Source organism: Montipora foliosa, chromosome 8 (assembly GCF_036669935.1).
Source record: "Montipora foliosa isolate CH-2021 chromosome 8, ASM3666993v2, whole genome shotgun sequence".
Lineage (NCBI taxonomy): Eukaryota > Metazoa > Cnidaria > Anthozoa > Scleractinia > Acroporidae > Montipora > Montipora foliosa.
Window position 1 is genome coordinate 46,039,396 of NC_090876.1, and position 24,055 is coordinate 46,063,450.

The 24,055-nt window shown below is 39.9% G+C and overlaps 2 protein-coding genes across 3 annotated transcripts in view; one reads left to right on the plus strand and one right to left on the minus strand.

The window, feature by feature from the left end:
- Nucleotides 1–5,717, minus strand: part of LOC138012758 (RPA-related protein RADX-like) — an 11,283-nt gene extending 5,566 nt beyond the window's left edge. For both annotated transcript variants that reach the window (XM_068859647.1, XM_068859646.1), the window contains exons 1-3: nt 4,629–5,717; nt 3,446–3,594; nt 846–1,457 (exon numbers count right to left, since the gene is read on the minus strand). In XM_068859647.1, coding sequence (XP_068715748.1) covers nt 846–1,457; nt 3,446–3,594; nt 4,629–5,599 — 1,732 coding nt within the window. In that variant the 5' untranslated portion in view covers nt 5,600–5,717. The remainder of the gene's footprint in view (nt 1–845; nt 1,458–3,445; nt 3,595–4,628) is intronic.
- LOC138012759 (formimidoyltransferase-cyclodeaminase-like) lies at nt 5,601–23,974 on the plus strand. Its single transcript, XM_068859648.1, has 13 exons — nt 5,601–5,932; nt 7,513–7,641; nt 8,372–8,460; nt 9,016–9,195; nt 11,151–11,288; nt 13,663–13,794; nt 14,395–14,456; nt 18,072–18,198; nt 20,125–20,286; nt 20,935–20,978; nt 21,090–21,228; nt 21,613–21,708; nt 23,061–23,974. Exons 1-13 carry the CDS (start codon nt 5,695–5,697, stop codon nt 23,145–23,147), a joined length of 1,623 nt encoding a protein of 540 aa, XP_068715749.1. The 5' UTR covers nt 5,601–5,694; the 3' UTR covers nt 23,148–23,974.
- Nucleotides 23,975–24,055: the final 81 nt, after the last annotated feature.

Sequence of the window (24,055 nt, forward strand, 5' to 3'; positions counted from 1 at the left end):
TTTTCATTGCAGCTATCGACCGATTCCCGTCTCCTGTCAGAAGGTGCAGAACTAAAACTAGAAAGTTCTAGCAACAAATAAGGCTGATATATTATTGCGCAGCGAAAGCATTAAGGCGCAAATGCATTCCTTAAAAGATTTAGAACTCCAAAAGTAATACTTCTCAAAGATTATTCTGTATATCGGGCTCAAACGTTTACAAAGAACTTTTTTATGAAATGCACTTTAGATACCTACTTCTGGTTTCTTACATGCGGGAATAGAAATTGGCTATATGCTAAATAGGCGAAGCAATTTATTCAATGATTCCCCTCTACCAGTAAGCCGGTTTTGTACTGGAACAATCATAAAATGAGCCTAAAGGAGGGAGGTCAGATCTGAACTAGTCCCTATTATATGCTTGTTCCATCCAGGTGGCTCTAACCGAACCTCGGCAGGCCTATCTCCGCTTCCAATTCGTTGAAAAATGAAACCAGAATTTCATGATTAACGGTTGTCAAAAGCAATTTCGTTGTTGCTTTCGTTTGCACTGATACTCGTAGTGATTGGCTCAGAAATCTCGCGCCACATTCTCACCCAATCAGAAGTAAAATAAAAACAAAAGTAATCGTGCCTCCGACGTGCTAGCGGTTTCCCGCGCCGCATGCATCTGCTTTGCGATACGATTGGTCGAGAGACCAATATGTGAACCTACCTTAGTAACGCAAAATTAATGCTTACTTTCAAGTGAATTTCTCGTTGGCGCTTCTCTTCTTTGCTAAAGCTCCCTAACAACGTATATTGGAAGACCTTTCGAGTTAAAGAGTGGGCTCCTATATTTACTATGCCACACTTCGTTTACTCACTTGATTGAATACCGGAACAAGCCGATGACGACGCTTGCTCCCTTTCATCGTCAACATGAACTTCACTTAGTTGCGAGCAACTACTTTCGCCAGACGTTTGCTGCAAAGATGTCTCGCTGTCGGCAAAAGGCACAAATTCCAGAGCTACAATAGTAGCTTGAATGTGTAGTCTTACGCGTTCGCGATAATGTAACTCCTTCAGCACAAAGCCAAGATTCACTGTTGTGATCAAATCCATCGGTTTTTCTGGAGGAAAAATCCTCTTGTACGATTCAAGCGAGTGCGGCAACGGTGGAAAGTCGTAATAGCCGCTATTACAAGACTCTCTTAGGAGCTGTTTAGCCTCGAGTGACTGCCGCCATTTGATGGATTCCTCGATGACACCAAAGCCCGAGAACGGTTTGTTGTTTGCGTCGGAAGGTTTCTTTATAACGTATAGTTGCGTTTCACGGGTTGTGGTGAAGAAGCAGCATCTGCGGTGTTTGGAGTCTAGAGTCTCTATTTTGAGAAGCATGCGAGCACCAACGAGGATGTTTCCAACTGCAATGGAGTCAAACTGTGCAGGCTGCGAAGAGGCATAAAGTTGAAGGATGATTGGCAGAGAGCTTGTTCCTACAAAACAAATGACAATACCTTAAAATCTGTGCTTACACCTTATCATTAAATCTCGCCCAATCCAACCTTACCTAACCAGACACTCAAAAATCAAAATACCACAAACCGAACCAAAATACGGCTGCAGAACGCCTTAAAACGTTAGCGGATTGGACTCATTGTCGTTCATTGTCGAAGGAACAGTTCTTCCCACGCTACATGCACTGTCGTGTAAAACTGATGAAGTGGGGAATTTGCGAAGCTTTAATCTATGTATCGTGCAGGGCTGGCGCAGTGGTGAGAGAGAGAGAGCAGTCGCCTCCCACCAATGTGTCCCGGGTTCGATTTTCAGAGTCGGCGTCATACGTGGGTTGAGTTTGTTGGTTCTCAACTCTGCACCGAGAGGTATTCCGGTTTCCCCTCATCTCCAAAAAGCAACATTTGATTTGATTTGCGTTAATTTGTTGATTTCAGTTTTAAGTGTCCCCAAGAAACGTTTTTGCAGATACGGCTGTACGGCGGCCATTTTGATTTATATTGTTTCGAAAGACATTATCGGATACCAATTAATATGTATTTGCCCCCCTAGGCATCCCATAATAGGGACCTTATGCACGGACGACGACGACTGCGGCTACGAGAACGTTGGCTAAAAATATTATTTCCCCTTACTGTAATAATTTTGCGATTACTCCAAGTCTCGGATTGGAAAGTGTGAGTCCACATTCCAAGAATTAAATTGGTGAGAAAGGTGCGGACATTTAGCGAGAAAATTGAAAAATCATCGTCAGGTGCTCTCGTCCTCCAGGTGACCTCAAATGTGATCATTTCACGTCGTTAGACGGCGACTTCAACGAAAACGTCACCTGAAAATATCACTTTGCATTATCATAATTTTTTCGCGATTATTGTATCTCGTTCATTTCTTACAATTTGAGCGAAGTATCCTAAAAATAAATTGGTACGACCAGTTACAAAGAGAAAATAGAGAATGTAAGATTCTCTATTGCATGCTCACGTTGTCGTCAAAACCTCAAATTTGGTAATTTCAAGTCGTCCTTATGCAGAGTACCGCAATAATCCGTCCTAAAATCCGTGCTGCACGTGCAGCACGTTTATTAATGCTCTTTTAGCCAATGAAATCATTGTTTTGCGCCGTTGTTGTTGCCGTCGCCGTCGTAAAATAGGGAGTAACTAGGGAGCTTTAGCAACTACAACGGCGACGGCAACGAGAACGTCACAAATTTGCATATTTAGTAGGCAAAAACAGTAGCTTTGCACGCTCTGCACGTGCATTTTTCATTTTTGTCTCTTTCTTTGCCGTCGTCTGCAAAACAACAACGTGAAATAGCCAAATTGGAGGATTTATGGACAACGTCAGCACTTGGAGATAAATTTTCATTTTCTCCCCTAAATTAAGCGCCGCTCATAACGCTTTCATTCCTGAGGGCCTGCTACACCTTTGTCATATTAAAAAGCTTGGAATAGTCTCGAAGTGATTGCAATAACGCGAATTTATGTTTTTAGATGACGTTCTCGTTGCCGTTCCCGTCGTCGTTGCTAAAGCTCCCTATTAATTTAAGAAACGACGACGGCTACGACTACGACAACGCCACAAAGCAATAATATTATTGGTTAAAAGAGCATAAGTAATCGTGCTGCACGTGCAGCACGGATTTTAGCAAGTATCTTAGCGGTCCTCTGCATAACGACGACGTGAAACGACAACGTGAGCATGCAACAGGGAATCTTTCATTCTCTACTTTAACTCTGAAAACGCTCGTACCAATTTATTTTTAGGATACTTCGCCCACATTGTAGGACGTGATAGAGACTGAATAATAAATCGCGAAAGACTTATGATAAAGGAGAGTTATATTTTGAGGTGACGTTTTCGTCGACCGTCGCCGTTGCAGATCTTAAATTCCCTTTCCTTTCCTCCTCGAGCGCCTCAAATTATTTCATAACCACCTCCGACAATGAATATAATTTTGAGACTGCCTTACCATCTTTGAGGTGAACCCATTTTGATGTCCAGAATGAAGTACTACTTCCTTTTCTTTCTCGGATTTCACGGCCGACAAACACCACAGTTCCAACAACATCAAAGATTAATCCTGATGGATAGTTTGACAGAGATCTCCTACTTATAAATCTGGAGAGGGATTTTTAAAAGGTTAATTTAATTAAAAAGAATCATATGACATTTTATTCTATTTACTCAATCGAAACATCTACTCATAGATAAAACATCTCAGACGCAGTTTCAGCAACTTCTGAAGCTAATGAAAATGAAAATGCCCTGGAAAAAATGCAAATGGCGTCAACTACTTTCAACATTTGCAATAAAAAAGAAAAGGTTTTATGGTTGTTGGAGCAAAATTTAAACACTTTTTAAACTCATTCATCGCTTTAACTTTTTTGATTCAACACGTTCAACACGGTTGAAGAGGCAGGGTGCAAATGCTGTTCAACAAAATCGAACGGATCTTGAAGACATTTGCTCGGACCTTTAGGGTCTTTAAATAATGCGCCGATCAACTCTAAACTTCAACATTCCCCCGGGGGGGGGGGGGGGGAAAGCCCGGGTATTTGAACTTTTGAAGATTAGATCGTTAAAATTCCCGCCCCCTCGGGCCAACATGGTGTTTAAATGCCCTACCTTATCCTCGGATTTGTCTGTCATACCCTACTAAAGAACAATTGTTGTCGGCTCCTGCCGTCTTTAATAAAGACCTTTTTTTGTAAGCCAATCACTCACAAATGCTATATCTCTTCCTTTAAACTCTTCCATTTCGTCCAAACACGTGTTTTATAGATGTTAGTGACTTCGGCACCCGAAAAAAAATCATTTGAAACCTGACACTTCCGGTTCAATTTTCCCCACCCCACGCAGGCAACGGTCAAATTCCCCACTCCCTGGGCACAGAAGATAGTAAAATGCCCGGGGTTTGCCCGGATTTTGGGGGGGGGGGGGGGGATGTTGAAGTTTCAATTTGATCGGCGCATAATGGAGGAGAAATTGCCGCCTTTGGGGTGACATCTGCAAATGTTTAGACTCTCTGGTCTTTTCGGAAAAGGGGGATGATCCGTAGGCTCTGTCTCAGAGCCCTTAAATGTTCATACTTAAGTAAGTGATCAATTCTACTTCTCTTCATTAAATGACGTATGTTAGGATGTACACCGTACCTATATGGAACATCTGGTAATCTCCACTCTGGACCAAGTTCCTCCTCGGGTAATTTATATACCTCAGCAACCGGGTTTGAGGGATTCACAGAGATCTCAATATTTACAGCATCGCACGTATTGTACACAGCATTACTTCGAGGACCAAACTTCCGGGAAACACGATAGTTCAAAATTGCTACAATGTCGCCAACTTGTAGGTAGTTGTAGAGCAGGACACACAAGTAATCCCAGATACACACCGTTACAGTTGCTGTCCTATCTTCTAGCTCGAGGGACACTTGGTAGGGATATCTCCGCTTTTTATCTGAAGATTTTCCGTAGTGATTCAGCCTTGTTTTGCTCACGATCCTGCCGATCAATGCTGGAAATGGCCGCGGAAGAGCTTTCCAAAAAGAATCGAGATCTGCGATTGTAATTGCATTACTTATCGGATTTACCAGTTTTAAGTCTGGATCACTATACCACTTTGATCCAAAAAAGTCTTCATCGTTCCGCAACGGCAAGTAATACCCACGGGACCCTAACAAAGGCAAATCTTGTTTTTCGTTTGGAGTTGCATTTTCACAAAACACAATATCTTCAAAACGATCTTGCGTGTCTAAAAGTGCTGAATCTAAAATCTCAATGCCTTGAAGTATAACACAAGGTGATTGCTCCAATGATTCTTCGTCGATCAAGGAACTGCATTCAGTGATTGACACGACAGAGTCTTTCCTCAGTTTGTTGTCGTAAACGAGAGAATTCAGAGTTGGTGACAACAAACATTTTGTTTTGAAAAGACCATCCGTGATCAGTATGTCGAAAGCATCCGAGAAATCGGGGTCCACGATCGGGAAGCTCTTGTCAATAATGTACCTAAAAATATCCAACACTCGCACCTGAAAGGTTTCTTGTGCTTCAACCCCGCCTGCGATGGCTTTAAGCCGCGAAATAAAACCAGCAGTTTGAGTTAAGTCTTCCGCCATCATCCGCCGTTTATTTAAAACATTTTAGTACCCAGTCTATCGCATTCAGACATATCACCGTTTCGAGTAACGCCTGCCGAAAACTGACTATTTCTACCATGGGTAAAATCATAGAATGTGTTCCGAACTTTTCCGAAGGACGAAACAAAGAAGTGATTGACGCTATAGCGCAAGCTATTGCCTCAGTGGAAGGATGTTCTCTTCTTGACGTGGACCCAGGGATGTCCACAAACAGGACGGTATACACGTTCGTCGGTTCACCAGAGAGCGTGGTAGAAGGTGCTCTGAATGGAGCGAGGTGTGCAATGCAGTTAATCGACATGACAAGGCATCACGGTATGTAGAACAGCTATATGTTTTCGGAATGAGAGAGAGATTCAGCATCGCGTCAAATGGGAGAGTAAAATTCGCGTTTTGCCGATACTTGAAGAAACTTGTTTGATCTCAGTTCATGGCTACAGGTTTTCAGTAACTTCTCAAAAGAATTAAGGAGCAGGGATGGCGTAGTGGCGAGAGCACTTGCTTCCTACCAATGATTCCCTGGCTTTGGGTCACATGTGGATTTTTTTTTTTGGTTCTTTACTGTGCTTCAAGAGGTTTTTATCAGGGTACTCTAGGGTTCTTCCCTCTCCTCAAAAACCAACCTACGATTTGATATGAGTTGATTTGATTCAATTTCAATACTGTGGTGTTTAGGGGAGAATAACAACAGACTAGATACCAATAAACACAACTGATATCGTTTAATGGCGGATACCGAAAAAACACACTTGAGGAGAGCACATGGTAAAAATCACGTAGCACGAGAGAACCAATCAACATACATAACATATACAGTGTTCTCAATAAGTGCCTTAGGGCTGAATACACTTGACACTTATTATTACAGAATTCTATTGCTTGTATGACAAGTAGCAGCCTCACCATATCCCGTTTGCTGTTTCACATAAACGCGATGCAAATCTCTTAAAAACCTGTTAATAATTCAATTATCTTAGAAAGGTCAAGGGCTCGAAGAGCATTCTGGTTTTTTTTTTTCCGAGTATCACCAAGTCGTAATCATAGGGAAAAAATACATCTCTGCAATTATCTCAGGGGTTAATGTTTGCCATCATCTTAAAATTAATGCATCTGTGTGACTGGTGCCTTATTTTGTCAATGTCAGTCTTAGCAGTGAAGACGGACAATAATGTTACCCTGAACTAAGTTGAATAGTCTTGCCCCCAAAAGCGTCCTATAGCACAGTGATAGAGCATCTGAGCTATTTATAATCAGAAAATCGTGAATTCTATTCTTATTGGGAGAGCTCAGATTTGTACAAGTACCTTCAAGTCATCATTGAAAAAAAGTAATCTCTTAGTTTACACTTTTATACCCTACAAGTGAATTGTGTATGCAAAAGACTATTATAATTATCTTTTAGACTCTTAAGGACGGTGCCTACTAATTCAAAGGTATGTTTGCCCCGATTTATGATTATGCAGAAAAGGTAGATTTTAACAAGTGTTATTGAAATCTAACAAGAAAATTTGGGATAACCATGCATTTTTCAAAGATAATTCATGAACAATATTTGTAAAAAGCTCTCAAATACAAGAGTACTTACAAAGATCTACTTTCTCTGCGTAGTTTTAAACCATGCAAAGATATCCCTGCATTTGTAAGCATCACCGACAGGAAATCTGAGTATCTAGAGTTGCGTACAACGTATGCGCAATAACAATAGTAGGCACCGTTCTTAAAACAAACAAATAGACTTTTCTTAGTTATCATAACGTTGTCTCAGAATTCTCATGATTGTCCAATTGAGCCACTGTATTGCAAGATTGTCCTTAGTAATTTCAGGGTGGCTTGAAGTTTCCATTAGGCATAGCTATTTAAAACTTAATGGCTGTAGAACCTGATTTGTTTCTCAGGGGAACACAAAAGACTTGGTGCATTGGATGTGTGTCCATTTATCCCTGTCCAAGGTGCAACCATGGATGACTGTGTACAATGTGCAAAAATGTTTGGAGAGAGGGCAGCTTTAGAGCTCGGTATTCCAGGTACAGGATAGCAGGTGTATTTAATGGCTTTATGCTGATAATTGATAATAATATAATATAATATTATTATCAATTTAACAAATAGATTCCATGTTGCCGTGCGTCTGTTCAGTAATAGATCACAGATGACGTCGAAATGTGGTAAGAACAAAAAAGTGGCACACGAGGCGATAGCCGAGTGTGTCACTGATGTTCTTACCACATTCTGACGTCTTCTGTGATCTATTACTGAACAGACCCACGGCAACATGGAATCTATTTGTTTTATATATTAATAAAGAATTAAACTTTGTTCTTTGTGACGTCAATCGTGCGTCTGTCCTCTAATAGATCATGGGCAAGAACCAATCAAAATCCTTGAATAACTTGGGTTATTATATAAAATAATTATATTGCACTGATAATGATAATGGTACCGGTTAAGTGACAATGGTTATGGTTACCGTAATAAGCTTTTCATGCAGAGCACTCACTGAAATAGTGCCGAAACGTGTTTTACAAAGAAAATGTACCGATACATGTACGTATTAAAAATTAATTAAAATTGAAAAAGAAATCAGTGAAATAGGGAAATTATCTAAAAGAAATCAAAGAATAAAATGAAAGAAGGGCTTTTAATGCAGCACCTTTTCTATTTTTCTTGTGGGAGTCCCGCAAGGGCGTGGCCTGGTGAGAACACTGCTTTTAAAAGACAATAATTTTACAAGGAGGCAATTTTATTTCTTTGCAGTTTATTTGTATGGTTATGCATCCAACAAAGACTATCGGAAAACTGTACCCCAGATCAGGGCAGGGGAGTATGAAGGACTCTCTGAAAAGGTTAGTGTGGATACTGTTTTCTCCTCTTTGACTTGGGAAGTGAGGCCCCAGATTTATGGAAAAAAGAAGAAACACTGGAATGATGTAGAAAGTTTAGAGGAGTACTGTGGATTTTTTGTACTGGTGAGAAATCTGGCAGTCCAGTGTGGTCCGGGTGCAATTCCTGACCTTCATTTGTTCTTTGCTACAAGACGTTTTCTTTAAGTAATTAACTTTCAACTGGTATTTTCCCTCCTCAAATCCCCATCATTGTGTTAAATTTTAGTTGGTTTGATGTACAATGCAGTGCTTCCAACAAGTGCTGAACAGTGCTTAAATCTAGGGGAATTTTAATCAAGTTTATTTACAAGATTTAATCATTGATAATTTCATTCAGCCAATGGTAATTTTATCCAGAGCTGTTGATTTGTGAAATAGGCAGATTGTGCAAAATAGGCAGATTATTTCGTGGAAACTACTACTACTACTACTACTACTGCTGCTGCTGCTGCTGCTATAATAATTACTACTTACTACTTACTACTTATTCACAACAGTTATTTGTCCATACTGTAGATCAAAAAAGAAGAATGGAAACCAGACTACGGCCCTGTGGAGTTCCTTCCCACATGGGGAGCCACTATAGCAGGTGCAAGAAAGTTCTTGATTGCATACAATATTAACATCTTAGGCACAAAGGAGCAAGCACATCGGCTGGCTCTGAACCTACGAGCACAAGGAAGGGGGCCAGATCAGGTACTTATTGTATTAATCACAAAATAACGTCCTAATCCTTGCCTCCCCCCTTCTCCCTGTTTTTTATGGAACTATCTATCCACTTTTTGCATTCCTTTTATTCTTAGTTATTTCATTTTTTCCAGTCTTTGCATTCATTTGTATTTTTGAATCTAAAGCTCATCAGAGACAGAATCCATATGGATTCAAAATGAGCTCCCTTGCTAGGCAAAAATGTACCCTACATGTATTTTGTTAATTTTATTTTAGTGGTATGAAGAAATATTTTCTGGCCAATAAACTGGCAGATAACCAGAAACTGAAACTGAAACTTTCACCTTGCATTGCACTGGAAATTTTGTGGCACCACACAACAACCCTTTGAAACGTAATGATTCGTCATTATTAGTTGTGCATTTAATAAAAGAAAATTAAGAGGCAAGGAAATGGCTTTTTCTTGTTTTATTCTCACCATTATACTTGTTTCTAGTTATTTCAAACTTTTTAAACTAGGTTTTTATTCTCAGCATCCCATCGTGTTTTTGCCCAGAAGTGATGTTCTGACTAAGTGAAGTTGACTAGATCTAGAACTTTTAGTCTCTTCGTCCAAGCTAAGCTGCACCACTTCATCAGGGATGTATCATGATTTTTCTTGAACATACATGTAATTCTCAGTGGGCTTTCTCACTGTGGAGCAGAGCTTGTGAAAAACCGGCAATTTAACTTATCAAAGTTAACAGTGACAAATATAAACACGTGGGCCGAATTGATTACAGCGGCTGATAAGAAAACGAAATTGAATATAAAAATCTTTAAGTGTGCACAACAGAATGGTAAAAAAAACGCAAAATGTGTTTTCACTCACCTCCGAACTGGGTCATAAATATCCACATGAACAATGTTGTGTCATGCCAGTTTGTCTAATGACATCACGTATTAAAACACTCACTCATTGGTTCTTGAAGTCACATAATAAGCGGCCTTTGTTCCCTTTTCTTACATGTATCTTACATTGCATTTTTTCTGGAGTACTTGACTCTATTAAAGTGCCCTTAACCCTTCTGTGTTTTTTTGTTTTGGAAGATTTCTGTATCTTTGGAGAAAAAAGAATAGAAAATAGAAGAAAAAAATCGAAAATACTGAATCTTGATATTTTACGAGGGCTAAAAGTGAAGACAGTGTTGATGGTTTTTTCACCTATCGTTCGCACAAGTCTCCCACTCAGCCAGAAGTGCCCATAATCAGATGTGTGATGTAAGAAAGGGACATCGCGCTATTAATTTCTTGAAAGTTGAGGCTTTCCGTATCATCTGACAAATATTCTTCGGTATGTGCTTCGGAAAACTATTCTGAGGACGCAAAACAAAGTATGGAAAAAAATGGAAAAACTTCTAGGTGTGGACAGGGCTCAAGTGAGAAGAGCTATGGTGACAAAAACAGATCTGATGTGACTGGTGGATGTAAATCTAACCCCACCAGGAGCGCCCCAAGGCCAGACATGTGTCCAGCAGGAAATACGATGATGATGATGATTCTGAGGAGGAAATATTTCGATACCAATTGTAAATATTCCTTAAAGTTGCTCAGTCTATATTTTCAATACTTCCTGCTTTGACATTATGCCTTTTTTTAACGTCACAGCTAAAAAGTATCAAATATTGGATGCTTTTCATGGCCGAGTTGCTCATGAGCCCGCAACACACGAAAATTTTAAATTTTAAGTCACTTTTAGTGCTCGTAAAAAAACCAGCATTTGATATTTTTGAAAACTTTCTTAGAGAATGAGTCCTTGAAAGATATGGAAATCTACAAAAAAGAAAACAAGTGAAGGGTTCAGGGACGTCCAAGGCTGCCGCCTTGTCAGCCTCCCATCTTTGCTCAGCTGACTCGTTGGCAACAAATAGCTTATTTCTAAGGACTGTACAAAATCGAGGTTTATCTGTGTTTATTTCCTTCTTTTTACATATTTAATACAGCCTGGCCGTCTTCCAGAGGTACAGGGTATGGGATGGTACCTGGATGAAGCAAATCTTGCACAGGTGTCTTTAAACTTGTTGGATTACCATCAGACCAACATACACACTGCTTTTGAGGAATGTGTGAAGGATGCAAAGGTACTTACCCTGTACTGTACTGCTTCACTGTACTGCTACTGTATTACTGTCGTAATATTGGTGTTTCGTTTGATGACACCCTCACCTTTGAGACGCATATCATTTCTGTCTGCCAGACCTCATTCTGGCACTTGAGGAAGATCTGGAGGATTTGCACTTACCTGGACAAATCATCATTGGAAATTCTGATCCATGCCTTCATTATGAACAAACTGGTCTACTGTTACTCTCTCTTAACTGGTCTCCCTAAATACCTAATTAAGCATCTCCAATCAGTACAAAATGCAGCTGCACATCTGGTTAGTGGGTCAAAGAAACATGATCATATCACGCCAATTCTACATGAGCTTCACTGGCTCTCTGTTGAAAGGCGTATAACCTACAAAACTTCGCTAATTACTTTCAAGTGCTTAAACAATCTGGCACCATCTTATCTATCTGACCTCATCATTAAGTACAAGCCTACACGAACACTACGTTCTAGTTCTTAGAATTTATTAGTACTTCCTCGTACCAACACTATACGATATGGCGAAAGAGCATTTTGTGCTGTAGCACCTAGACTCTGGAATGGTTTACCACTAGTTTAACAGTTTGGAGGTTTTAAGAAAAAATGTCTAACATTTCTTTTTACTTTACAATGACAATTATGATATATGCCCCCGGAACCCTAGGAAGTTCGTGGCCTTTTTCCACTCGGGACTTCTCCCCCAAACGATAAATCGTAGATGGAACCCTGCTAACTCTAATTTTCTCACTTTTATCTTAGAACACGCGTATGTAAAAAACTTTTGCAGTTTTGGCTCCGTCCACATATCCGGAAATTTTTCTATCAGCCTTCTTTGTTCCAAAACGGCTTTCGTCCACACATACCCGGCGAATTCAGTAGCCTTATCCGGAAATTTTCGAATACGGTGTCCAGAGTGGAAATTTTTTAATACGCTGCGAATTCGGATACCTGTGGACGGTCGTCTGCGCAAATTCTCGAATACGCTGACGCAACACTATCGGATCCAGTTTTCCCTGGTGAGATAAATCAACGTGACGTCTGAAAGACTCTCTCGTGCAACTAGTTAGCAAAACCAACTCATTCTCGAGATTGTTGTTACGATAATCACATAGTATCAACCGGCTTTGAATATACTGTCATCATTATTTCATGACACTGACAGTTGGAAAGAAATTCTGGGAATTGAACATTTTTTAAAACATAACCCAGGTATCCGGACTCGTGACTCGAATCTACGATCATTTTAGCTCACCTGTCATCGCTGCTAACCACTAAACCACCGAGTCGCCGTTTGCTTAGACAAAACTTTTAAACACAATAATCTAATTTATTTGTCATAAGACCGGGCTGTAAACGTGCGATAACACTCACTAACAAATTATTTTAGACAACGAACGAAAAAGGTCCGGCCTCTTTTAAAACAAAGCTATCCATTTTGAAATCAGGGCTTAGGCTTAATTAATCATTGGGTCGTATCGTACCTAATTGAACGGGCTTCAGGATTGGCCAAAAGAACAATAGAACGAACAAAGATAACAACGGATTTAGCACAGAAAACAATAGGAAGTACGACACTACACAGCCAATGAAATAATTGTAGTGTTCAACAAAGAGGTACGACCCTACCCCAATCATTGATGAATTATAGTGATCCTATTCTAGATGCCAGGCAACAAACAACAAATATTAAAGAATCTTTGTAAGTTGTTCATCGTGGTCTAGTGAATAGAAGCTGTTCCTTTAAGACGAAGCTCTGTGTTCAAATCCTGTCCAGCGTCTACTTTTTCTTTTTTTTTCTTTTTATCTGTTTCCACAAGTCCTGGGACTTAGACCAGTGTATATGGTATGTAATTATGATTATCATATATTCAACGCTTGGTGATATTACATGATTATCGTAATTCCACTTTCGAGAACATGTTGTAACAAAACAGAGAAAACGGCGCCAACATACGATTTTGCGCATGCTCAACGAGCAAAATCTTTGTCCAAAGCACTGGGCACTAGAGTGTATCCGGATGAGTGTGGACCGATTCGAAAACGATTGCATACGCTACGTGCATGTTGACGCGGATATTTTTTAATCCGAAAAAAAAAGAATTGCGGATGCAAAAATTTTCGGTCCGAACGGGACCTTAGACAAATCCCAGGTTCTCTTTTGCCTCTTAAAAACGGACAAATTTGACGCCATTTGCACAAGTCAATTTTACTTCCTGTAACGGTTTCCTCGACTTGTCTCCTAGCGCCTTTATTTTTGGAACAGCGCCTTAAATCTGGTGTTTAAAAATTTTCCGAACAGCTTTCAGTTGGGTCAAGCCAAACAGTTGAACTGATAAAGACCCATCCGTTTTCAATTTTTTGCAGGAATTAAAGCTTGCAGTTTGTGGATCGCAAATTGTTGGCCTTGTTCCTCTGGGTGCCATGCTTTTAGCTGCAGACCACTTCATTGAAAATGAAAACCTTTTCATACTTTGCGAAGATCAAAAGATCCGCTTGGTAAGCATCATCGTCACCTTATTGTCAAAACCTAAAATTTGGTCATTTTCACAGCAAAGATATATATATGTACGGAAGTTCGTAATGCGTGAAGCACGAGTATTGTTCCTGTTTTTAACAGTAATATTAGGGACAGTAAGATCTACGACGCAGTCGTCAACGAGAACGCCACAAAACAACAATATCAATAATCGTGTTGCACGTGCGGCACGCATTTTAGCAAATATTCGTGCGGTACTCTGCACAACAAATTTGAGGTTTAGACGACAACGCGAGCGTTCTTTCATTCTCCACTTTTGCTCAGAACCCACTCGTACCAATTTATTTTTAGGATACTTCTCCCACATTGTACGACGCGAACGAGTAGATAGCCTAACCGCGAGAAACTTACGATATTGCAAAGTTACATTCTGAGGTGACGTTTTCATCGACGTCGCTGTCGTAGTTCTTAAAGTCCCTATTCTTTCTTTGCCGTGGCGTTGTCGTTGTGGTAACACAAGGTATCCTTGCAAGCGGGCATGGTGTCCCGTAGAACACAGAACCTGTAGCCTGATCTACGAGTGGAAGGAATAAGAGTTTTAATTTTCTCATTCTTTTTAGGTCATAGAAAGACTTGGCCTGAGCTCAGTTACTCCTTTCGATCCCAAAACAAGAATAATTGAGTAAGTACAGTGCGCGCGATCGTAGGTAAGATCGATTTATTTCTTTAATGTACAAAGAAGTGAAACACCCAACACTGTCCAGAGCATTCCTCTTCGTTAAATTTTCAATCTCGGATATTGAGATTTTTCTGGTGTTCATTTTGTGTAGTTTTACCAAGTACTTGCCCTTATTCGCTATGCAACTGAACGTTAACCCAGAAAGTACTTTTAAACAAATAAATTGTCTGTCGAGCATACGTGATTGAAGTTACAAACAACAAAGGTAAACTTTGGAATAAATTTTAGGCTGAACAGTTCAGAAACTACAATTGCAATCCATTTTAATCTTCTTCAATTTTGTCCATCACTGCCTCCTTTTGTATTTGCTGTGTTATTCAAACCTTCCCTTAATTTGTTAAGGTGGCTCCCTACAGTATTTCCGAATCCCCCTCATTTAATACAGGGCACGAGTTACAAAAGGAAACCTTGTTAATTTCTCTTAAAGTTTTTCCTGTAGAGATTTATCAGTATGAGTACCGATGTAACAAGGCTTATTTTTTTGGGTGTCAGTTTTTTTGGATTATGACCGTTACCATGGCAACATCATATTTAATGACGGGCAGATATATTCTTATTTTTGACCTAAATTCCTTAATATTTAAACTTTTCTTCGGTGAAGTTTTCTTATTCTTTGCCACATTATGAAAATGATATTGCCTGACATTTTGAAGTGGTAAAAAGTCAAGGTCGTTCAGACGGTTTTGCCAATATTTTGTGATTTGTCATTTTTAGTCGTGGATTCGGGAAGACTAATCGATAAGTCAACGACCAATATCGATTTTTTTTCAAGATATGCCAATTGTCACTCGCTCAGTTGAATTCAAATCGATATGGCGACGATCAGTATCGATTTGATGGGATGGGATTGATACTCGTTGCAGTCAGCATGTGTTACCGAGCCATTGCTTAGTGGAAGACTAAAGGTGACACTTTGCTATGTGTGTTGAAAATGAATGCAGGAGATATTTTCTCCTCGATCCACCAAGTTCATAGGTCCAGTATTAGCAAAGGAGCACGCCGTGATATTGCCGTCGACAGTGACAACTGTGTTCACCAAAAGCAAACTACTGCACTTTTAGTTTGTTGTTATTTCATCATTCTATTGGTTATATTCAATACCTGTAAGGTGTACTTGTAAACATATTTAAAAGCTGAAGGCCCTTAAATGTAGAAGACGGGGTTTAAGCCACTCGATAGCTGTGTTTACAGAGTTGAGAAATATCCAGATGTTTTCGGTATCACCTTGTTGTAGTTGAACATCGAAGCATTCTTTGCGATAAGAATCAAACACGAATTCACTCATTCTTAGCTAAATGGCTATCCTCTGGTACTTCATAGAATTTTAACAAGTTTGTAAAAAGTTTAAAGGAGCCGAAAACACCGGTTGGCGATTATTTTCACCATCTGTAAAATGCACTGAATGCAACCAGAAACCCATAAGGGTTGAAACGTGTAACGGCCCCTTGTGTGCTGGGAAACAAGCTTCTGAATATTCAATTTGCTAAGTACCATATTTGGAACAACAAGAGCGAGGGGTTTCCAAATATGGTACTTAGCACTTAAACATTCAACCAATCAGTTGACACTGAATATTCGGAAGCTGTGAACGCGCGTTACACGTTTCAACCCTTATTGGTTTCTGATGCAACTAAATACAGCATGTTTCCAGATTTCGTGAAAGGTTGAAAAGTTTTGCAAACAATCCTTGTTTTTACTTAGCGCAAACTGAGGCATTCGTATCTGTTTACAAGGTTTAAGACCCTTCAGATATTTGAAATTGACCTGGTGTAGCCTGCCAATGATAACGAATTCAGTCATTATTTCCATCAAGATCAGAAAGCAACTGATTGCATGCAACAGAACTCCCATTTTGTAAGCAATGTATCCACGACTTCTTCACAGTTCTCCCTTGATTCTAAATACATTTGATTAGCTCTGACAGATTTTTAACAAATATAGGGTATTTGATAGGAACTGTATGTGGTTAGAACTGAGCCAATTAAAAAAAAAAATGTACCGAAGGGAACGCAAGAAAATTAGCAGTTAATTCAGATTTGGTCACGCTGACGTCACAAAAATCAGAAAAACACGAGCGATTCAGGCTTTACGCGCCATAATTGTGCCCAGCTTGCGCGCGGCTCTGAAAACTCAAGGGAGCCTCCTTAAGTAGTTATTTTTATGTTTGGCTTGATTTGGTTGCCAGTTTCCAGTCGCTGAATTTGGCTAAATTTCGTTCTCCACAGTCCAACAAAGTCACACGTTGTTAGTGAAACGATTATTTCATTCACGGTTTTCGGATATGAGATTGGCTGTAGCCAATTCATATGTAACGGGTACTCATGGAGTAAGTACTAGTGTTGATTGTTATATAGCTGAGTTTTTTCCCCAGGAGCAACAGGAGTTCTGTTGCATGCGATCAGTTGCTTTCTGATCTTGATGGAAATAATGATTGAATTCGTTATCATTGGCAGGCTACACCAGGTCATTTTCAAATATCTGAAGGGTCTTAAACCATGTAAACAGCTACGAATGCCTCAGTTTGCGATGAGTAAAAAAAAAATGATTGTTTGCAAAACTTTTCAAGATTTCACGAAATCTGGAACGGATCATGAAACATGCTGTATTTAGTTGCATTTTACAGATGCAAAAGAGCCTGGTGAAAATAATCGCCAACCGGTGTTTTCGTCTCCTTTAAACTTTTTGAAAGACCGATTAGTGCACACGAGCTTATCACTATGTTGAAAGAGGGAGGCAAACGCACGGCTTCAACTTTAATCGACATTTACGATAACAAAAGAAATGTTCGGTGGTTGTTGCATGAAGCAAAGTTTAAAGGCTTTTAAAGTCATTCAACTTCGATTCAACATGTTTCAACACGATTGAAGGGGACGACCGGTTTCAGCATCGTTGTTTAAAAAAATCGAACGGGTGTTGAAGCAAATGTCGGAAGCCGTTTTAAATTTTCAGTTCAAATATATGAATTAAATTTCATATATTCTAGAATTATAACCTGAAAAAGCGTAGCCGCTCAAGGGACCACATGTGCCAACATATACTCCAAATTTTATGTTAAAAGTCATTTTCCTGTACAAGACATTAAATTAGGTATCGACCATCCAAAAGCCTGGAAGGCTCTCGCCAACGAAAATGCAATAGATCGCAGCGGGTGCCCAAGCTCGTTTAACCGCTTTTCTCGGCATCTCGCAAATATCCGGGAAGTAATCTGCATGTCTCCGATTGTGTTCGATTGACCGTATTCCGAAATAGGAATACATGGAAAAATAGTTAGAAATCCTTCGTTTTTATGGAGATTCGCATTACAATTGTCAAACACCTGCTAAAATGCTATTTTAAACATATCTTTATTATCCTTGTTACTTTAAATCATCACTCCACGTATTCTTATTCCGGAAGAGGATCAATTGAAGGCAGTTTTAGCACGACATATTTTGTATGCATGATAAGGCAGATAATCCATCGGAAAGTAAACTCTATAAAATGTGATCAGATTATTTGCGAATTTGAAGATTGATACTGCCTGGATTGATAGTAGGATTTTTCTTTATTCCATACCAGGTACCTGGTGGATAGTACCGAGGATGGGCCTTTGGTGTCATTGCCTCTACGGCAATTTATCTATAGTCTTGGATCACGCTCGTCTGCTCCTGGAGGGGGATCGGCATCTGCCGCCATGGCAGCCATGGTAAGCATCAAAATATACCATTCTGTACTTTCTCAAATTCCGTAATACATCTTGTTTACCCCCCCCCCCCCCCCCCAAATTTTGCATAATCATTGTCTTCGATTTCTCTTGGGACATAAAGATGTTCCAAGAGAAGTCGAAAACAATGCCTATGCAAATTTTTGGGGCGTAAAAGAGGTGTATTATGGGATTTGAGAAAGTAGAGAATTCGTTTCAAAATTCTCGTCATTCTTCTCCCGAGATTAGTTTTCAATAACGATGGAAAAGTCGCGAGAGCGCCTCCGACCAATTAACGAGAGTTCTTCCGATCAAGCAACGAAATCGGAATCGTCGGGCCTACGGCAGGTATGTCCAGAACTGCACCTAATTAGATTTACTTCGATTTGAATAAGCGTCACGAAGTGTCCCCTTGCTCCTCGCCCCAACTTCAACATCCACTCTATCTCGGAATTCATACAGACAACGTCATAAGCGCCCCCCCCCGCCCCGAATGCTGCTCCTCATGTAGGGATAAACAGCTGCATTTGCCCTAAGCTAACTGAAAATAACGCTAACCTTCACCCTTAACCTCATTGTTGGAAATGCGCAGAGAAAGGCTTAAGCCGTGTTCACATTAGGTCTCGATTGTGATCGAATTATAATCGAATTAAATCTGAAATGGGTTCACATCAACTAATTACAGTCCCTGATTATAACTGGATTATAATTCCTTAAAACAACCTCAAAGGGGCTGTTTGAAGTAATTACAGTGCGTAATTGAACAGAATGGCGAACACGTGGTGGTATGAGCAGACGAAACTTCTAATCGCTATACGGAGCGAAGATTTGGATTTGTCATCTTCTGTTCTCTGAAGCTATCCTTGGTTCTCTCCTCGCCTCAAGCATTGTGATGATGACCGTGGCAGCCACTCGATACGGCGCCATTTTGTCTCACACTGCGATGTTACCCTATTGTATTTGAATTTTCGCAGATGTGAACAGAACCATAATTGAATAAAATTGAATGGAGTATGATAGCCTGAATTATACTTCCATTGATCATAATTAACGTTGAGTGTGAACACGGCTTAAGACTTAAAGAGGCACTTCGTGTTAGATGTCAAAATTGGGCGTGTATCTGATTGGGTGCGTTTTTGGACATAATTGGCCGGCGGAGTCGTAGTCGGAAGGATCGGCGGCTTTACATTCCAATTTCAGGTAAATTTTCTCTCCATTCGGTGGCGATTACCAGAGTTGATGACAGTTAGCGCAGTAATTAATGATCCCAACCGACGCTTTCTAAATCAATCTCCATAAATGAATTTAACCAAGTTTAAGGTGGTACTACGACCAAAAAAAACAATTCTTTTTTTTTCTTTGGATTTCAAAACTATGTTAACTAAACACTGACCCAAGTGTGAAGTTCTGATTTGAAATAGACACCTGTTTATTTTAACTAGAATTTTCTTATTTATTGGTCCGCCATTACTAACTTTAAAATCTTGAGAGAACTGGGTCGAGGAGAAAATGACGTCAAGACTCACTATTTTAAGAATGCAATGCGTGTGTACGCGGCTGAATTAATATGCAACACGGGAGTTTCGGGCATTCCGACTTTTAAACCCGTGTTTTGCATATATAATAAATTGCGTTTACACGCTGAAATTTTCAGCTAGGGTGTAAATGACGTCGTTTTCTCTAGATACAACCCTCTGATGTCCAATCGGTCTGTTTTGAACGTGAGTAATGGCGGACCGTGAAATCCAAAACTTACACTCCAAATGAAAAGCCTTCGGATAAAACTGAAAGCTCAAAATTTTGCCAGTTAGGTGTTGAGCGAACACGCTTTCAAAATCTGAAGAAAAAAGGGAAATGATTTTTTGATCATAGTACCATAGTACTTCAAAGAACGTTTTTGAAGAATTTAGATCTTCACCTGTTCTCTAGGGTGTTGCCCTAGCAACTATGGTCGGCTGGCTTTCCTACGGAAACAAGAAATTCGAATCACTTGACTCACAGATGAGGTGTCTTATTCCTCCCTTGAGGCAAGCAATGCTGGACTTCATACCAATGATTGACGCTGATACGAAGGCATTTAGTGGATTCATGGTAAATTGTAGCCTGATTGAGCTAAAGCTTTGAATTTAGTCCTAAACAAAAGGCATCATCTCGAGGCTCTGGAGAATAAATGTAAGGATTTGTATGAGTTTATTCCCCAGAGCCTCGAGATGATGCCTTTTGTTTAGGATTGAATTTTAACATATCGAAAGTGGGCTATTCGCTTTTCGAGAGAAACGAAACTCACCCCAGACTTTCGCGTTCAACGTAGCGAGACAGTTGCACAATACAAAAACGGAGGAAATCTTTTTCACAAAGCTTAACGATGACAGTAGGATGAGAAAAATTGAAGATCAGAGGTTTCGAATAACACAAGGTTTCAAAATTGGTAATCAAAGGGCTAAAAATTCGCATCACTAATATTACAAGAACAAGTTTAAAACGCCGGGCGAAAAAACCCGTGATAGCTCAAATAATACATACATACATACATACATACATACATACATACATAGAGGCTTTTCAGGGCTAATGAAACACAATCAACGAAACGAAATAACGTAACAACAACTGTTGTAATAAATATTAAAAAAGTTAATGTGAAAAAGACGGTTCAAACACTTCTCCCGTCAAATTCCGAAACTAAAAATTAAAAGATTAAAACAACGTCACTAGCATGTTTTTTTTTTTTTTAAACAGGAAGCAAAGAAACTGTCCAAGGGTACCCCGGAGGAGGAAAAAGTGTAAGGATTTTTATGACTGACCAGCGAAATTTTCAATTTGAAATCAATTTCTTTTCAGTCGGATACTACATTTTCCTCTAAGCATATTATCAATCGCTCTTCCGATCCCAGGCGTGAAAAGGCGTTACAAGACGGACTCAGAAATGCTGTCCAAGTTCCTCTCCTTGTCATCAGAACTGCAACCAAAGTGTGGAACCCGATGGTGGAGCTAGCAAAGGTCGGAAACGTAAACAGCAAATCTGATCTTCAGGTACGACATGGCCGAAACAAAGGCCAGGCCTTGGTTGTTCAAAAGGACAAGACTTATAGTAGAACCAAAATTGAAACGGTTATATTGTCTTTTAAAGTAGTTCATCACTCAAGATTGAGCTTGCAAACATTACACAGTTGTAGCTGGCTAACACATGGGCACGAGGCCCTCGCGTGAAATCGAGGCGAGTGGTCAGCTGGTCCAAGGTGGAGCCCAAAGCGTGCGCCCAACGAAAATATGCAAACCTGGACCTAAGTGGCTGTCAAAACAAAAGGGTTCTTATGTTCCAGCGGTTAGAACATTTGAAGAACAGAGACTGCTTTTCGACAGATATCTTCCCAATAAAACCGAAGGTTAAATTGTTAATCTTCTCTTTGGTGATAGGTTGGTGCTCGCAGTCTTGAAACAGCCGTGTGGGGAGCGTTTTATAACGTTAAGATCAACTTGAACGACATTACTGATGAAACATTTAGCAAGCAGGTTAGTCAAACCGAGTGAACTCCTGTCGAGTGCGAAAAGACTCAAACATGTGATCCGTACCTGAAGCACAATTATGAAAGAGATTTTAGCATTTCGTCCGTAACGCGACAAGCGGCCAGCTGCTGCTTATCATCAAAGCAAGCAAATTCTTCTATCCTCACTTTTGTTTCGTTCTTTTGACAAATTGCTCATTGTCTGTAGAGAACAGTCAACAAAAGCTAAAATGTAATAACTTTCTTTGATTTTTGGTAAAAAGCACATTTCAGCCATACGTTCCCCGTTCTTCGTAAGCGCTATGCTAAAGAGAGAGATTAAGTACAATACAATACAATACAATACAATGTTCTTTATTTCGAGAGGGTAATACATGATTAACCCAGTAAAGAATTTTCTAACACATGGCCCTCTGTAACACAGAAAGATATATATATATACAAAGACAGACCACAACACCGGGAACTACATGCCCTACCCTTTGCGACAAGTGTGCGGGTTCTTTTACGTCCCACAGAATTATGAACATTGAAGGGTTGTGAGACGGGACCTCCGGCTTATCGTCCTTATCCGAGAAGACTAGAGAGTCTAACCATTTGCAGACGTAATTACAAAGGCAGCACTTTCTCCTCAGTTATTTAAAGACCCTGAGTGTTGGTCCGGCCGGAGTTGAACTCACGACCTCCCGCGTGACAGCCCGGTGCTCAATTAACTGAGCCACCGATGCGCGGTGCACGTTTCAAGGCAAAAAACGCCAAACTACACGAGGGCAAGGTGCTGTTTCTTAAAAAAGCTTGAAAATATTCTTATCCCAACTGGTCCGACCTCTCTTTTGATAAGTTCCCCGATATCTGTAGGTAACAGAAGGGAAATTAGCTAAAGTCTAACAAGTTTCTTTAAGTTTTGGTAAAACGTACATTTCAGCCTGTCGTTCCAAATCTCCTCCCTCTCTACTATATGATCCTCTCTGTAGGAAATCCTCCGAATGGAATTCACATGTGGGTTTTGACTGACTTGTATTCTGATGTGTATAAAGAAGTACACGGCTTAGGCTCAAATAATAGCCTTGATATGTTTAGCTTCACCGCAGCCGCTATTTGGTTGCTATGATCGATCGTAGCCAGCTGCTGGAGAAGCGTCACGCAACGTCTTGGGAAGCATTGCGTCACGCTTCTCTAACAGGCTATGATCCATCATTTATTGATCTATGTTGATTGTCTGAACCGTCAGGCACTGCCCTGTTTATCATACTGCTTCATGTAGCCCCGGAACTCCGAAAAGGATGCTTTATTGCTGATATTCCTTTAGATTGTGGCTTGTCTGAGCTAAAGTGACTCCTTTTGTCCTTATCTTGACAGGTTCTTGAAGAAGCTCATTCCTCTTTAGAGACCGCGCAGGAAAAATGCAAAGAGATACTAAATATCCTTGACAAACGAAAGTCTTAAGTTGCATTGCACAACTAGTTGCACAACTAGTTTGCAAAAATCGAGAGCGTTTTTAGACTATTTAAAATAATCCTCAAAGTTATATTTATTAACGCTTCATTTCAAGCATTTCTGGAAATGGTAGCTCTTGAGCACGTCACACGGAAAACGTGCTAGATGTATTAACAGCAAGAAACAACAAATTACAATGCCTTTATAGGATGTTTTGAACCATCCTCTAGAGACACCAATAACAATAGAGAAATGTACGACTTCTGGTGGACGAACAAAAGAAGCTAATAAGAGATCTGTTGTTTTCGCCCACCAACATGGCGGCGATGACGTCACGTACAAACCTTCTATTTAAACTTTTGAATTCAAATTTAAGAAAATAGTTGAGTTATTCACCAAAGGGTACACTTAACGAATCATAACAAGCGAAAAGTGTTGCGTCATTGCCACCAGATTGATAGATGTAACTTATAGATTTCCGCCATGTTGACTAACGTAAACAGTAGATATCTCATTAGCCACTAGCAAGTGGCTAATGTTGATAAAACCAAATTAGATAATTGTTAGGTCGGTAGCAAGCCGCGTATATATACTAATCATAAACGTTTTAGACGAGAAAAGAAAACGGCAAAGGACTATATCTGTGCAGAACATTAAAAAAAATGCCATGAATAAGGAAAGGCTCTTGGACGCAATAATTTTGTAATGAGATACAGACGCTAAGTTTGTAATTCTAAGTAAGAACTTCATAGTACAAGGCTTCCGTTCGCATTGAAGTTGGTGCCGGCAACTTTGAATGTGGCGGAGGCGAAAGAAATTGTCTTTATGCGTTGTTACTTTTGTTCCTGTTTTTTTTTTTTTTTCTTGTTCATCGTCTCGGAAAATACGCAAATAATTAATAACTTACAGAACAAAAC